This window comes from Numenius arquata, chromosome 3, assembly GCF_964106895.1.
Source record: "Numenius arquata chromosome 3, bNumArq3.hap1.1, whole genome shotgun sequence".
In the NCBI taxonomy this organism is placed as follows: Eukaryota; Metazoa; Chordata; class Aves; order Charadriiformes; family Scolopacidae; genus Numenius; species Numenius arquata.
The window spans coordinates 22,617,131-22,631,048 of NC_133578.1; the positions used below are offsets into that span (position 1 = coordinate 22,617,131).

Below are 13,918 nucleotides of genomic sequence, written 5' to 3' on the forward strand. Positions count from 1 at the left end.
AAAGGGGCAACAACTGCCTTAATCACAAACGAAAAATACTGTCTTACAGGACTGCTACACTGAATTTTTCTGTACAGATTCAGTCAATGCTAGAATGTATCTTGATTCCATAAATGTTACATGCTTGGAGATTACAAATCAATTCTCCAGTGGTAGAATGTGATGCTTGCCTGCTTCATTTCATATCAGTAAAAGCTCAGGAAAATAGCTATTAAAGGAACAGAGGGTTAATTAATTATACTATGCATTTATCTTTTTTGCATACCTATTTCTGTTTGCGGCAAGGAGCAGTTCAGAAAAAAATTACATTCCTTTTAGTAGTGGAGAGGCAAGAGGGAAGGAACGGATGCTTTCATGGGTTTCATTCCCAACAAAACCATACTGGTGGGGTTTTTTTATTATTCTGATGAAATATCATTATATTTTCAGGGTTTTGAAGTTTGTCACCAAAGCAATTTTTTGCTAGAATCTCTTGCCAGGAGAACAGATAACTTATGTTGTCCTCATTGACTGTTTTTATTTGGAAAGCAGGTGACAGCAATCAATTCCAATGCTATCTACATCTCCAATTATTTTACAAACCCCAGGAGCTAATTACAGCCCTCAGGCTCTGGCAGTCAGCTGACTTCATCATGCGACTTTTTTGGCCATTGCGTACCTCTGAGTAATTGTCTATTTATGGAAAATAAATTAATAGCTGCTATTTCTCCTTAAAAAAGGGGACCCGTGGGTGAGTGTGTAGGTTGAGCAAGTGGGTTGTAGAGAGAAGGGAGAGAGATTAAGAGAGTAGGAGGCAAAGGGATCAATTGAAAGAATAAAAGGGGGAGGGGGGAAGGAAGGAGATGGCAAGATACTAAGGGAAGAAGGAAGCATAATCATAGAAAACTGAAGAGGAGGAGCAAACATGGCAGCAAATAGCAAGATACAGTGTGACAGGAGGAAAAAAATGAGCAAAATCATGGAAAATAGTATTTTGAAATATGATTTCAATATAAACCTATGAAGATAAAAAAAAAAAAGATGCATTTTTTTCCACTCTGTGTTATAAACACGGAAATAAAAGTGAAGTCTGAAATTGTTACTGTACATACCTTTCTGAAAATGCTGTCAACATAGGTAGTGCCTGCCTTCTTGGCTTGCTTAAGGGGAGAAAGGATTAGATATTATCTTTTTTTTGTGTTGATCATATGGTTCGTAGAGAAATGAAAAGTGTACATTTTAATATATGATACTGTGGTAATATGCATGAATAATGAACTAAGCATTCTTTGTTCAAAAGATTCTAAAGTGTTTTGCAAATTATATTTTTGACACAGTGGATGTACAGAGGTTTTCAATTGATAAATATCAGCAAACTCTGCCTGCAGGTTGTGTAGACAAATCTCTGCAGTTATAAAGACCGTTGCTACTTTAGTGTCACTGTGGTGCGGTCAGAAGTTTGGGGTTTTTTCTCTTCCAAAAGTTACCTACAAAATAACCTTATGAAGGCAGAAAGAATAATAACCTTTTAAGGATAAAAAGCTGCAGTGATCCTGCTATAGGCCAGAACTTCTGTCAACTTCAGGTTAATTTCAAGTATGTTGTGCATAGAACTTACCTGTGAGAGAGAGGAATAAAAGCTGTGTGTTAAAAGTATATCAGTCTCTGTTTAGAAAAGATGTTTAGGAAATCCCAGCTTTTGGCATAAACTGGAGAGGGTAGTGAAGGGAGCATGGAACCTTAGCAACATAACAGCCTATGAAACAGGATTTTTAAAAAGACCTGTCATTAAATTACATGGAGCTGGTTTTTTTTATGAGCTCTAAACTAACTGAGATCTGATCAAAGCTTTCTAAACAGCCTTTCTCTGTTTCAGAATTTCAGAAGAGAAAACAAAACAATTTTGTCATATACATGCATAAGTTCACTGCCTTCTGTTGAAATCCTACTTCTCTTCAAAACCTTTTCAAAAATATAAATAAAAAAAAAAAGAATATGCTTGCTGGCTACCACCTTATTTGGAATGCGATGACAGACTTTTCAGAATCATGTAAAATAAATCATGGCAACTTAATGTAAAATACTTCATATTATTGTACATAATAATCAGCAATCTATCTTCTTCTCCTTTCAGATCAACTGTTCCATGTGTTGGCCATGCACATGCGCCTCTACAGTATAGACTCTGCATACAATCCCTGGAGAAAACTAACGCAGCCGATCCAGGATAAAAATTCAGAGCAAGTATTTTAATTTACCAGATATCAGTTTTACCTTGTGAAAGAAACATCCTTACAGAGGGACTTTGGGTAACTTTGTCTTAATTTAAATTCTCTGTGAGGTAGGCTGATGAACTTAACAACACCTAAAAATTGTGTGTATACGTTTGTAAAAATAAATTTTCAGATTTCTTTTACATAAAATCTGACATGTTCCAGTTTTGAGATAAAGCTTTAATACACCACTTGCAAGCTTAAGCACATGCAAATTTAATAGTATTGAGTCAGTGGATAGGTGCACTGCCATTCTTAGTACAGATGCTAGACAAAATTTATATAGAGATTAAGTTCCTAAATAGTTTATTGAAAGTTGGGCAACAACTAATAGGTAATTAGCTAATATGTTACAGAAATAACATAAGTAGGTCTAATATACGTAAGAAGTAATTCTATTTGAAGCTAAAAATGTTCATATTTTTCTAAACAAGTTATTTACCTGAGTTTGCTTTTAAAACATTAACCTTATATGCACAGCTGTACAAGGATTAGCAATATAATAAATGAAGCCATGTGTCTGTGTTCTGCAAGGACTCATTTCCCTACTTGATTTAAGACCCTTCACCTTTCAGATTCTACCTTAATGGTGAGAAGAAAAATTTCCTGCCTAAAACCAGATGATTATTTTTCCTCATAAGAGGAGAGCAGTAAATTTTGTTTTTTCTCTTGGCACCTTGAGCATCTTCTTCATTGCTAAGGTCTCCACTTTGTAGCTTGCAATAATATTGAAAAGACTGTCTTTTTAGTGCCTATCCAGCTGAGTATTTGCCAGTGTGTTTTCTAGGAGCCTGTGGTGGAAAGCTTTGTGGGATTTCAAAAATTGATCTGGGATAGTGATGCTACAATCCTAATCTGCAAATTAGGAAAAATTATTAAAATGTTTGTGCTTGCTTCTAGTTTGAGATTTTACTGTTTGTCCTCTTGGTCTCAAGTTTGTTTTTTTGCAATCAACATTAGATTACTGCACTAAGTAGACTAGATTAACAGATTAGTTTATAAACCATTAGCAGAACAAAACATCAATAATTTTATAACCTGAAAAACTGTGTTATTCAGCATGCATTGAAACTACTTCGAGAGTATGTTTTCGTGTGATTCTGCCCTGACCTAGATTGAGAAGTGGAACGAGGTTAATAAATTAGGTGTATGGTTGACTGAGTTATACCTGGCAAAATTAAGATCATGTTGATAGACTGTTGACAGGCTGAATGGCTGTGGGACTGATCATGCACTCAGTTTGGTATTTGAAGAGCTTGCTGGCTTTGGAAGCAGCTATTTACAGAGGAGCTGCTTTTTCTGCATACACAGCTCTTTCTCGCCCTTACAGGCTTGATGGAATTCACCACACGTTGGTCAAAGTTAGGTAGCTGCAAGTTAGATTTCATTAGGCAATATTCCAGATCACTTTGAAATGAATGGTACTGTAGACCACCATGGCTTGCTTTGCAGGAGATGTTGCACGTTGGGAATGCATTTGAGCAGTTCTCTTGTTTCCTGCAAGACGTCTTGGTAGACTTACTGATGTTGGTTTGGCACTAAGTCCTAAATGGTTTAGGAAGCTATAAGTGAAAGATCATCCATTTTGCCATGAACTCGTTTACTATTGAGATGCACTGATGTAATCAAGCTGGAATTTCTTTGCTCGATCCTTGGAACATTTTTCCTGCCTTAGTCTGCAGGCCCCACAAAGCTGCAGCGGAGGCAATTTGGGGACATGTTTTTAATGTATAAATTAGAGTATAAGATGGAGATGCGTAATTATGTTTTAGAAATTTGAAGTAGTAACTTCACTTGAAGATGGCATTCATATGATTGGTGTGTATGATCTAATTGCACACTTCTTGGAGTCATACAGCCTTTTGAGAAATCCAGAATAGCAAATTTTTTTCAGGTACAGGAAAGAGTGCTCAGAGCAATTAGAACGTGATGTGCTGCTGTAAACTGAAGATTAAGAGGGTGGTGGAGAATTACCACTGCAGACTTAAAATGTGGATAGCACTCTGCCATTTTGAAGCTAACCAAGTAATCTGAATCATCAGCCTGACCGGCACATTAGACTTTAAGTAAAAACTTGTAGGGGAAAAAAAAAAGTCAATGAGAGGAGAAGATCTGTATTATCTGACTGTATTACTGTGAGACTGTTTCTCCTGTACACAGGAGAAAAATAACTTTAAACCACCATGCTATATTTTTCTGTTTAATTTTTACTGTAAATTATTATTTCAGTTGAAAATAGTTTTCCAGAGAAGTTAGTTGCATCTTTATTTATAAGGGTAGTTTCCGAAACTAAAAAAAGCATATTAATCTATGGGATACGGGTGCCATTGCATTATCTTTTCACCCTTATTTAATTGTAGTTACTGTATTTAAATACATATTTACGATTGAAACGACCCAGGTATAGAGATATATAATCACAATTTTTAGCTTGGTTTTCCACAAAATAGCTATCGTTACTCATAAATCATGCCTTAAATTTCATGTGTCTGGGAGAACTCATCAAAGTAATTTGTAAAGACTCTCCAGAGTTGCTCCACTGTACTTCCCAAAAGCCCTGGTTTTGCCTGGTGTCATCTTCTATGACTGTACCTAGATAGCTCTGTAGTTGAAAATGGCAGCTGAGGGGAGAGATTGGAAGGAGCTCATGCAGCCACACCAAAGTAGAGTAGAAGTAAGGAAATTTTGAGCAAGAAGGTAACCTATCAGAGAGGGCCTAAATAATGTGAACTGTTTGAAGGAAGAGGGAGGAAAACAGGTAAAGCAAAGTCTGATAAACTTGGGAATCCACTTCAGTGGATTTTTTCTCTTATGCAGTTCATATTGTCAAATTTAATATACACAGGCTGTGCTTAAGCAAATTGTTCTACTAGGGGCAGATCTAGTTTCAAGGGTGATCAAATAAACAATTATTGTGGTGTAAGTGGGGAGTAATAGCTTCTGGCAGGGGGCAGAGAAGGAGCAGCTGGAGGCAATAATTACTAAACCCAGATGTGAATTCAATGGACTAGTCCAAATAGCCAGAGTTTCAGGAAGGCCAAACCTGAAATAAAAGGATATACTTTTTTTTTTTTTTAAATTTACATCTCTACAAAAGCTGAAAATTTTGTGTCTGTCTTGACAGACAAAAAGTGTCAGCAAAGAATGATTCGTTAAAGCATTAAGGATCTTTGCAGGAGAGTACTTGTAGGGTGGGAAATGCATGATAAACTGAAATGCTGAAATATAGTGGGTTATTTTTACTCAAGTGTTTTGCTGTTGTTCTGAGATCACTTTGATTGTTTATAGCGTCATACTGGGGCAACAAACTGCAGCACAGGGATGGGAATAAGCAACTGTGCGTGGGAACCTCTCAAGTCACATCAACATTACAGAAACTGTTGTGAAATGGGAAAAATAAAACAGTTTTTATGAGATAGTCCAAGGCAGACAGAGAGTAGGATGATGGGACAATGGGGTTTAGTTAAGGTTTGTGCAAGAGGTGGTATATATATTCACATGCTGCAACAGGACTTATGTGGTCTATTCAATAAACACACAAATTCTGCCTGAAACACCAGTATCTCAGGACACGTTATGATACGGAGGTTTCAGCAGTAATGCCAGCTTCAGGAGTACTTGGCTGTTTCTTCCTTCCCCTGGCCTGTAGCTCACCATCTCCTCCAGCTGTGCTGATGCAACTTGGGCAGGCTGCATCATGAACAAAGTTAAGAAACTAATCCATGTTTTTAAAAAGATTAATTTGAATAAGTTTGGGAGCAGGTGACAAGGGAGTGCTGAGGGCACAGTAGTGAGAGAGAGAACGGGAGATGCCTAATGTCAGTACTGCCAGTGAAATCCGGTGTTGTATAATGAGGCAAACTGACCCGCTGCAAAATCTGCTCTGACACGATGAAGAGAAAATATGGAATTGTGGTTATATCCTAGAGTGTAGCCAGAATAAATAGGAGAATTCTACTTTCTTATCATGAACATCAGAAGCAGTGCAGGCTGGTATTTGTGGGCTGTATTTCTCATCCTGCAAATACTGTAGAGAATATAAATTTGCCCTAGTTGATCAAGCCTTTGTTTAGCTGTACCCATATCCCTGTGTCTCAAGTTTTCTGTATCTGACAGTTCGAAGAGGTGTGAGGCTCAAAACTTCCACTTTAATTGACTTTATAACTTTATAATCAGCTGGAGTTGGCATTAAACAAAGTTTTAAGTGCCTCTAGCTGAGAGAAGCAGGGAAGGGAGGCATAGATGTAAGGAAAGGCCATAAGCAAATACTGCTTGTTTCAAAGTAGAACAGAAGTTTTTATTCCTCTGTATCCATTCCCAAATAAGTGATTCCCATATAACCTCTGTCAGGAGGAGGATGCAGAGTACAGAGGCAGAGTTGCTCAATGTCAGCTCACGGACAGCTCTGGTATTGGCACAGAGAGAGGCGCAGCCCAATTACCTTGGGCTGGAGGAGAGGTCAGTTCCATAGAGAAGATTGAGCAATGTATGTTTCATTTTTCAATTTGGTACATGTTTATATTGCACTGTGCAGTTTATTTCCACCTGCCCCCCACCTGCCCCTCCCCACCCCATTTTTTTTAATGGATATTAAAATTGATAATTAAATTGATAATTAAAATGGATATAGCATGCACCTATAATACTTTCGAATCATTTTATATTACTTTGGTCCTATCTGAAATTGTACTTGCTTTCATTTTTTTCAGTGCTTCTGTGGCACAATTTTTTTGTAAAGTCAGATTTATCAAGCTTTCACATATGCGTCGGGGATTAATAGGATGGGCGATTTCCATAAAACACATTTCTAAACACGTTTTATAAATTCAGTTTCAGTGTCATAATGAAGAAGTTACTTAGGCTCTTAACAAATGACAGAGCAGTTTTTAAGTGCTTCATATGCTGCAGCGCTTGACGTAAAGAGAAGCCGCTTATCTAAAACCCTGCCATTTAATGTAGCTTTCATTCTTCAATTCATATGAAATGAATAAATTAGACGAGTTCAGTTAGTCCTACATGTGAAAATGAATTAATTTGTTTGTGATGTTGCCAGTCAATCACGGTATTCTCTCTATATAAGAAAATTTCCTAATTTTGTCAGAACTGGTATTTGACCTAATTGTTACGTGACTGTTAAATTATAGTGATGTTGACACCCCCATTGTAAAGAGGTGTTCAGCTAAATGTGACTAGAGGGAGTTAATCTTTTTTGTCTTAATGTTATTCCAAATTAATTTTTTCCCTAATTTATATATAAATTAAAAATTAAAGGTGAGAGGTAATTTAAGAGATGTCCGTGGTTTAAAAGTCATTATATAATGAGGGTTATTTTAAAACTCAGTGTCATAGATCGTAAAATAGAACTAGCTGTACGTAAAAGTAGAATTAGAGAGACTTAGTGAGATTCGCATCTTCATTGCCTGTATAATTTTGAAAATGAGACTTGGTAGTGTGGGATGTTTTCCTTTGCAACACTTGCATCCATTTGTAGGAAGCTGTTGAGGGCTCTTGTTTTCCATGGGAGCCTCAGGGTCAGTTATACGAGGGCCTCACGATACAGCTCTTGTGGTAGTATCTCCAACAAACATCTCCTCCTTGGTTACTCCATTGGCATTCAACAGCCAACCATGTAGCACCACCACTGTTCGGGAATGGGAATAAGAACCCAAACGGCACTTTCTACTGTGCGTGTTGCGGAAGGGGAAAGGTGACAATGGAGGATGCGTATCCCATTGTACCAGCTGCGCCTGCTTGAGGTCTCCTTCACACTCCGTATCAATTAAAGAGGGGTGAATGACTTTTTGACATTTTGATTTTTTGCTATTTTGACTCAGCTATTGAACCTATAGAATATTGGTGGTTGGAATATTGTTGGATATTGCTACACCAAGCTAGAAAAGACTACCTCCTGTCTGCAAACATTTTCTGCTTTGAAGTATAAGGCTGCGAGGTGATGTTATGTCATTCAGTGAATCTGAATAGTTCAGAAGTTTGCAGTACCTCTTTATGTGCTTATTTGCTGTCCTTCTAGCCATGTGGGGTTTTTAATAAAGACTGTGTTTAAAATTGCATAATCCCGTCTGTGGTGGCTGCTTGAGTCTTGATTTCCTTACATAGAGGAAAGCAGTACCTTTTCTAAGGTCTCACTGTTTTCCAATACAGGCAATCTCTGTAACATTAATGTAATTCGAAGATTCATTGCTGTTACAGAATGGATGTATGTATACTTGTGAAATGCTGTGCTTTGAACACCAATTTAATTTTTATGTTACTATACAATATATTTTCTTACTTTAGAACGTAAGTTCTCAAAGTAAAATACTGAATGTTTCTTGAGTCTGTACATAGAAATAAATAGTTCAGGCAGTTTGGGAAGGTTTTAAAATACTTTAAAAACTTTAAAATACTTTAACAAGAATCAGGTACCCAAATGGTAACTTTCTTGTGAGTTATTGCAATCCTTTATTAACGTTAGGTAATATTACAATCCATTAGTTTTTCAAATCAAGATCAGTTAGCGAATTGTCAGGTATTTGGCTTCTGTCAGCTTGATATCAAATGTAATACTATTTAAAATAAAATGCAAAATAAAATATGAAAACGGGTTTATGGTGTCAGAAGTGATTTTCTTTGGGTTTTCTTTGCAGGCTGATAAGTGAAGAACTGCCAGAAGTTCCTGTGCTTTATAGAGATGTCTCATCCCTTTTGCTTATCCAGATTTTAACCATGCCACAACCACTGCACAAAGGTATGTTACAAAAATACATCTATTTAGATGATTATGTATATGAGGCTGCATCATGGTGATTTCCAGGATGGCAAATCATAGCTTGTCTACTGTGTGTGCTAAAATAATGCTTCTGCCTTATCTACAGAAGGTGGCATCGAACAGAAATTTTCGTTGTGGGTTGACAGGCTTATCTGTGTCCCCTGTCTTCTCACCTTATCAGTCAGCCCATTCAGTAAAGATACAAGAGCTGAGCAAAAACTATTAAGTACTTCTGCTGAAGGAAAAGCGTCCTTTGTTTGACCTTCATCTCTTTGCTTTGAGGGGCAGCTCAATTTTTCAAGTTGATCTGAGTGCCTAAGGGTGAAAGATTGTAATTTAGTTCGAATTTCAGGGTTTAAATTGCAGCAATCTTACATAATAGGAGGTCAATTATGAAGATGATAATTGTTGTAATGCAGCAACTTCAATAGAGAGAGCATATAGTATAATTTGGAATAAATACTAAATAGATATTTAAGAACTAAATTTTCTATTACTAAAATCAAAACTGCTTTAACAACTAAATTCCTTTTTCTGTATAAAAGAAACAGCTGAACCTGCTCCATCTTGCTAATAGGTAGTACGTGCTCCAGAAGATGGGGTAGTTCAGGCCCTTGGGTCTCTGGCTCGATTACTTATAGCTATACCTTTATTTTAAAATGAGAACAAACAAGTATCCTTTTAGTATTTCACTGACAATGAACAGAGCATCTGCTGTGAGATAGGTGTGGCAATTTGATACCTGCTGAGTTTTGGTAATTTGTGAATAGGTAAATACAGGGGCTGTTCTGCTCTTGATGCATACACCCAACTTCCGACGTATAGTAGAAACGGTTTCTGCTCAAGAGGTGTTCAGTCCTCACTGTTGCATGTCTGAATTCAGCTCAAGGGACTCTGTGTGCATCTGTTAACACTGTGGGTTGTGTTCTTTTAATTCATTGTACATATTTATGGATTAAGTATGTCCGATAAATTACTGGAATATGAAAATACCAGGAGAATAAAATATTTTTTAATAGGAAGCCTATCATCAAAAATATACTTTTTTTTTTTTTAACTACAGTTTAGCTTCAATTAACTTTTCTTGGAAGGAAAGAGCAGTAAAAAGTTTTTAACGAGACTCTTTTCAAATACGGGGAAGGGAGTGGCGAAGCCAAAGTAAAAACACTGGCCTTTTTTAGTTTATATTCAAGAAATGAAAAACACCATTTATGAAGGTATACCTTATCCTAGCAAAGACAACATTCAATTAATAGTAAGGCATTCTGTCAAGAATTCTGTAAAATACCACATATCAGCAGCACATTTTGCCTTTGCTCCTGGGTTTAGTGTATGTTGCAGTTGAAAGGGAAACGGCAAGTGGCAGGAAGAAGATGAATGTAACCACTTCAAATCTACGAAGCATTAAATTGGAAATAAATTGCCATTTATCTTTTTAATTTTTGTTTCATCAAAATGGTTAAGCAGAATAAAAAGAAAGTCTTTTGTGATTTCTTTGTTCTGAAGTGTAGAACGCAGTTCAGAAAAATAGGTAATAACAAATTTGTTTACAACTTCTGTGATGGGTGTGCAGGTCGCGGAGTTGACTTCGGCATCGTTAATTCTTGGTAGAGAGCCGAGGGGCATGAAAAGGTAGAGGGGCTTGCCGGGGTCACATAGCGGGTCAGTGATGGGGGTGAACAAAATCTACATTTGACCCTGCTGCTTCCTGAACTGCCTGTGCTGCCGTGGCGTGATTGCGGGGCCGGGAGCTGTGGACTGGGCTGGTCACTGGTGTGCAGATGGAAGGTTGATGTCCCTGTGTGCTGACAGAAGAGGGGGTGTTGGAGTCTGGTGCAGAACACCAGGATAATGGTGTTAGAACGCTAATAATAAGACTCTGTAGGGTTTAGAATCCATGAAAGATTTTAGCATGGACACTCTCCTGTAATGGTTTTTTGGTACTGGTTTAGCAGTGTCATTTATTAGGTATGTTGAAGTTTTCAGAGAAACCATATTTGTATTTTCACAGGAAACTAGAACTGTTCATCAGGTATTAAATTTTGATGTTCGTACTGAAAATCCTTTTTGTTTGCACAGTGTTTTTTTAAAAACACTGAATGCTCTGTAAGGAAGACCCAAACTTCATCTCTTGCCCTTCAGATATAGCACTAGGAATCATCCCATTAACTACCCTGTTAATAGTTGGATGGGTGTTGGTATCTTTTTCAATCCGACATCGATTAAAGCAATAAAAATGTCATTACTGTTCAGCCTCTTCATTCAGAAAGGAGAATTGGTCTGAACACATCACAAAGAAAGAGCACTACAAATTAAATTTTTCTTTTTTTTTTTTTTTTTTACGGAAGAAACTTTGTGTTGGAGGTCAGAGCATTTACAAGCACTTACCAGTTTACAAAGAAGGGAACGAAGATGATAGTGTGTACCTCCTGTGTATTGTAACCAGCAAAATAACACGGTGTTCAAGATACTAAAACCATTTGTGAAATTATTTTTTTGTTTTAACACTAGCACATGGGCAGAGCTTTTATAGCCTTCATCTGCTCAGCATTTCAGAATTGTGCAAGACTAAATACATAATAATCCCCACAGGCGCTTCTGGTTTAATTCTGTGGCAGTTGAGCAGAGGGTGGACAGTGTTCATGATGTTGTGAACTGACTGAGGATTTTGTTTCTAGAACCTCTAGCTCCTTTCTTACAAAGATAGAAAATGGTGCTGCATATGAAGACGGTAGTACAGAAATGGAGACCGTGTCTTGGTGGTTCACAAAACGTAATTCTGTCCCTGTAAAATGAATTCAACACCCCCCACTACCCCTTTCTGCAACACAATTTCTATATGTTGAGCAAGTAATTTAATTCAAATTGGACATTCTTCTTTGTTACTGTCAGTTGTAAAAAAAATGTATTTTTCCAGTACCTGACTTGGGACTCCATAGGAGCACAAAGGGCTTGTAGCTTCCAGTGATTTCAGTTTCTGCTTTGCTCTGAATTTAAGAAATACCATACTGTTGCAAAGTATTTAAAAACTGGGGTCTGGGTGAGCAGGGGTGAGCCTGAGGCTAGTAGGAGCATAGAACTGGTGGTTAGCTGGCCAGCAGTGGCCCGGTGCTGTGCTTGATGCCACACGTGCCAGGAGGTCGTGCAGCAGCAGGGGCGTGTGCCAGCCTGCGCTCCCACAGCCCGGCGTCGCTCTAGCATAGGCCACGGTGCAGCTTTTACGAGAGCCGTGATTTGGGAGCTGTGGATTTGCTCCAACTTGGTTTTGAGAGTTTAGCCTAACTTCTGTGGACTTGTGGGAAAGGTTTTCTGCTCTGGTGTGTAACACCTAAATTCAGCCCCTTTTTTTTTGTACTTCTGATAAGGCCCAGATCCTCTGACACATTCTTTTTCTATAAAGTTACAACGATGTGCAACAAAAACACAGCAAGCAGCACTTGGGCAAACACTAGCACTTTTCTTTAATGAGTGGATAAAGATGTTGACTAAATATAGAAGGAATGTAATCAGATAGTATCCAATTTCAATGTGGAAACTGAAATACTAATCTGGGTCCTGGAACTTTCAATATACCTTTCGTGGATTATCTGATGTTCAGTGCTGTCTCCCTTTGTTCTGAAATTATTTTTTCAAATATTTTTTTTCACACTTTAGATCAAGAAGAATATTTTCAAAGGTTATTTATACAAAGATGCCCTTCTGAATTCACTAAAAAAGGTCCTAGGTCCTTAATTTTGCATTTGGTTTGCTTTGTGGATTCTTTCTGTAGTCATTGCCTGCCAGCATATATCATCTAATTTGATACTGAAATTAAAAGATGCATACTGTTAGTAATACACTTACTCATCTGCACATTTCTTGCATTAATGTTAACATTAGAGTTCTAGAAGTGTTTCCTCTATAAACTTTATTTTTAAGGGGGGTTGTCTAATGCATATAATGGGATGGGACGATGTGAATTAATTTGGTTCCAAAAAAAGTGTTGTTTAAAAAAGTTGTAAAAATAGAATCATAAAATTATTTCTGAATATTATTCAAAAATAAGTACAAAAATTCTGCATTAACCTCTGTTTTGATTATAATGGCTTAGCCATAATAATATAGCAGTCTGTCAGAATATTGAATTAGGTTGTTTATGTACAAACACAGAAGTTCTAACTGCATTTGAGTGCAGAACGTGTTGCGCAGTATGTCATCTGCAGCAGAAGGGACTGACAGCATTTACATAGTTTACTCCACAGCATACAAATATACTAGCAATCTTCAGAATTATTAAATCAAAAAGGTGATGTAGCAAAACCACAGGCTCCTTCCCCCCCCCTCAGGGGGGCAGCGGGAAAACACCACACGGCCCCAACACGTGTGTTGCAGAAAGACAGATAAAATTGCTTTTTGCAGTAACAGCTCTAACATTATGGATACCTACAGCTGTCAAATATTTTGCATTTTACAAATAAAAGATAACACATAGTAATAAAATGATAATTGATCCTCTGACTGGTGTTTTTAGTATGTCTCCCATGGGATGTTTTTGTGACTATAAAATACTTGTTTTCAAAGCCTTGGCACTCATTACACAGCATGCCACCTCTGAGCTGCTCCTGTGATAGTTTCCTTTAAAAAAAAAAAAGGGGGGGAGAAAAAAAAAAAAGAAGTTTGTGCAGAAGCCAGGACTTCTTAAGAGGGACCCAGATGTGGGAGAGTGTGGGTTTTGTCCAATTCTGGATTCTCCAAAAACGTAATTCATAGTAATTTGAGTCACATACATGTAAATAAATACAAGAACATTAATTTATTTTTAAAAATGTAACGTACACTATATATAATATTTCTAGTGAATTGACCAATTAGTACTAAGGTGGGGATAGGGACAAGGAGTAATTATATTTAAGAAAAA

At 37.3% G+C, this 13,918-nt stretch overlaps 1 protein-coding gene across 1 annotated transcript in view; it reads left to right on the top strand.

The window, feature by feature from the left end:
* The window catches only part of UBR3 (ubiquitin protein ligase E3 component n-recognin 3), a 115,036-nt gene that overhangs the window by 87,168 nt on the left and 13,950 nt on the right, over positions 1 to 13,918 (top strand). The window contains exons 32-33 of the mRNA XM_074145046.1: positions 2,114 to 2,219; positions 8,900 to 9,000. Coding sequence (XP_074001147.1) covers positions 2,114 to 2,219; positions 8,900 to 9,000 — 207 coding nt within the window. The remainder of the gene's footprint in view (positions 1 to 2,113; positions 2,220 to 8,899; positions 9,001 to 13,918) is intronic.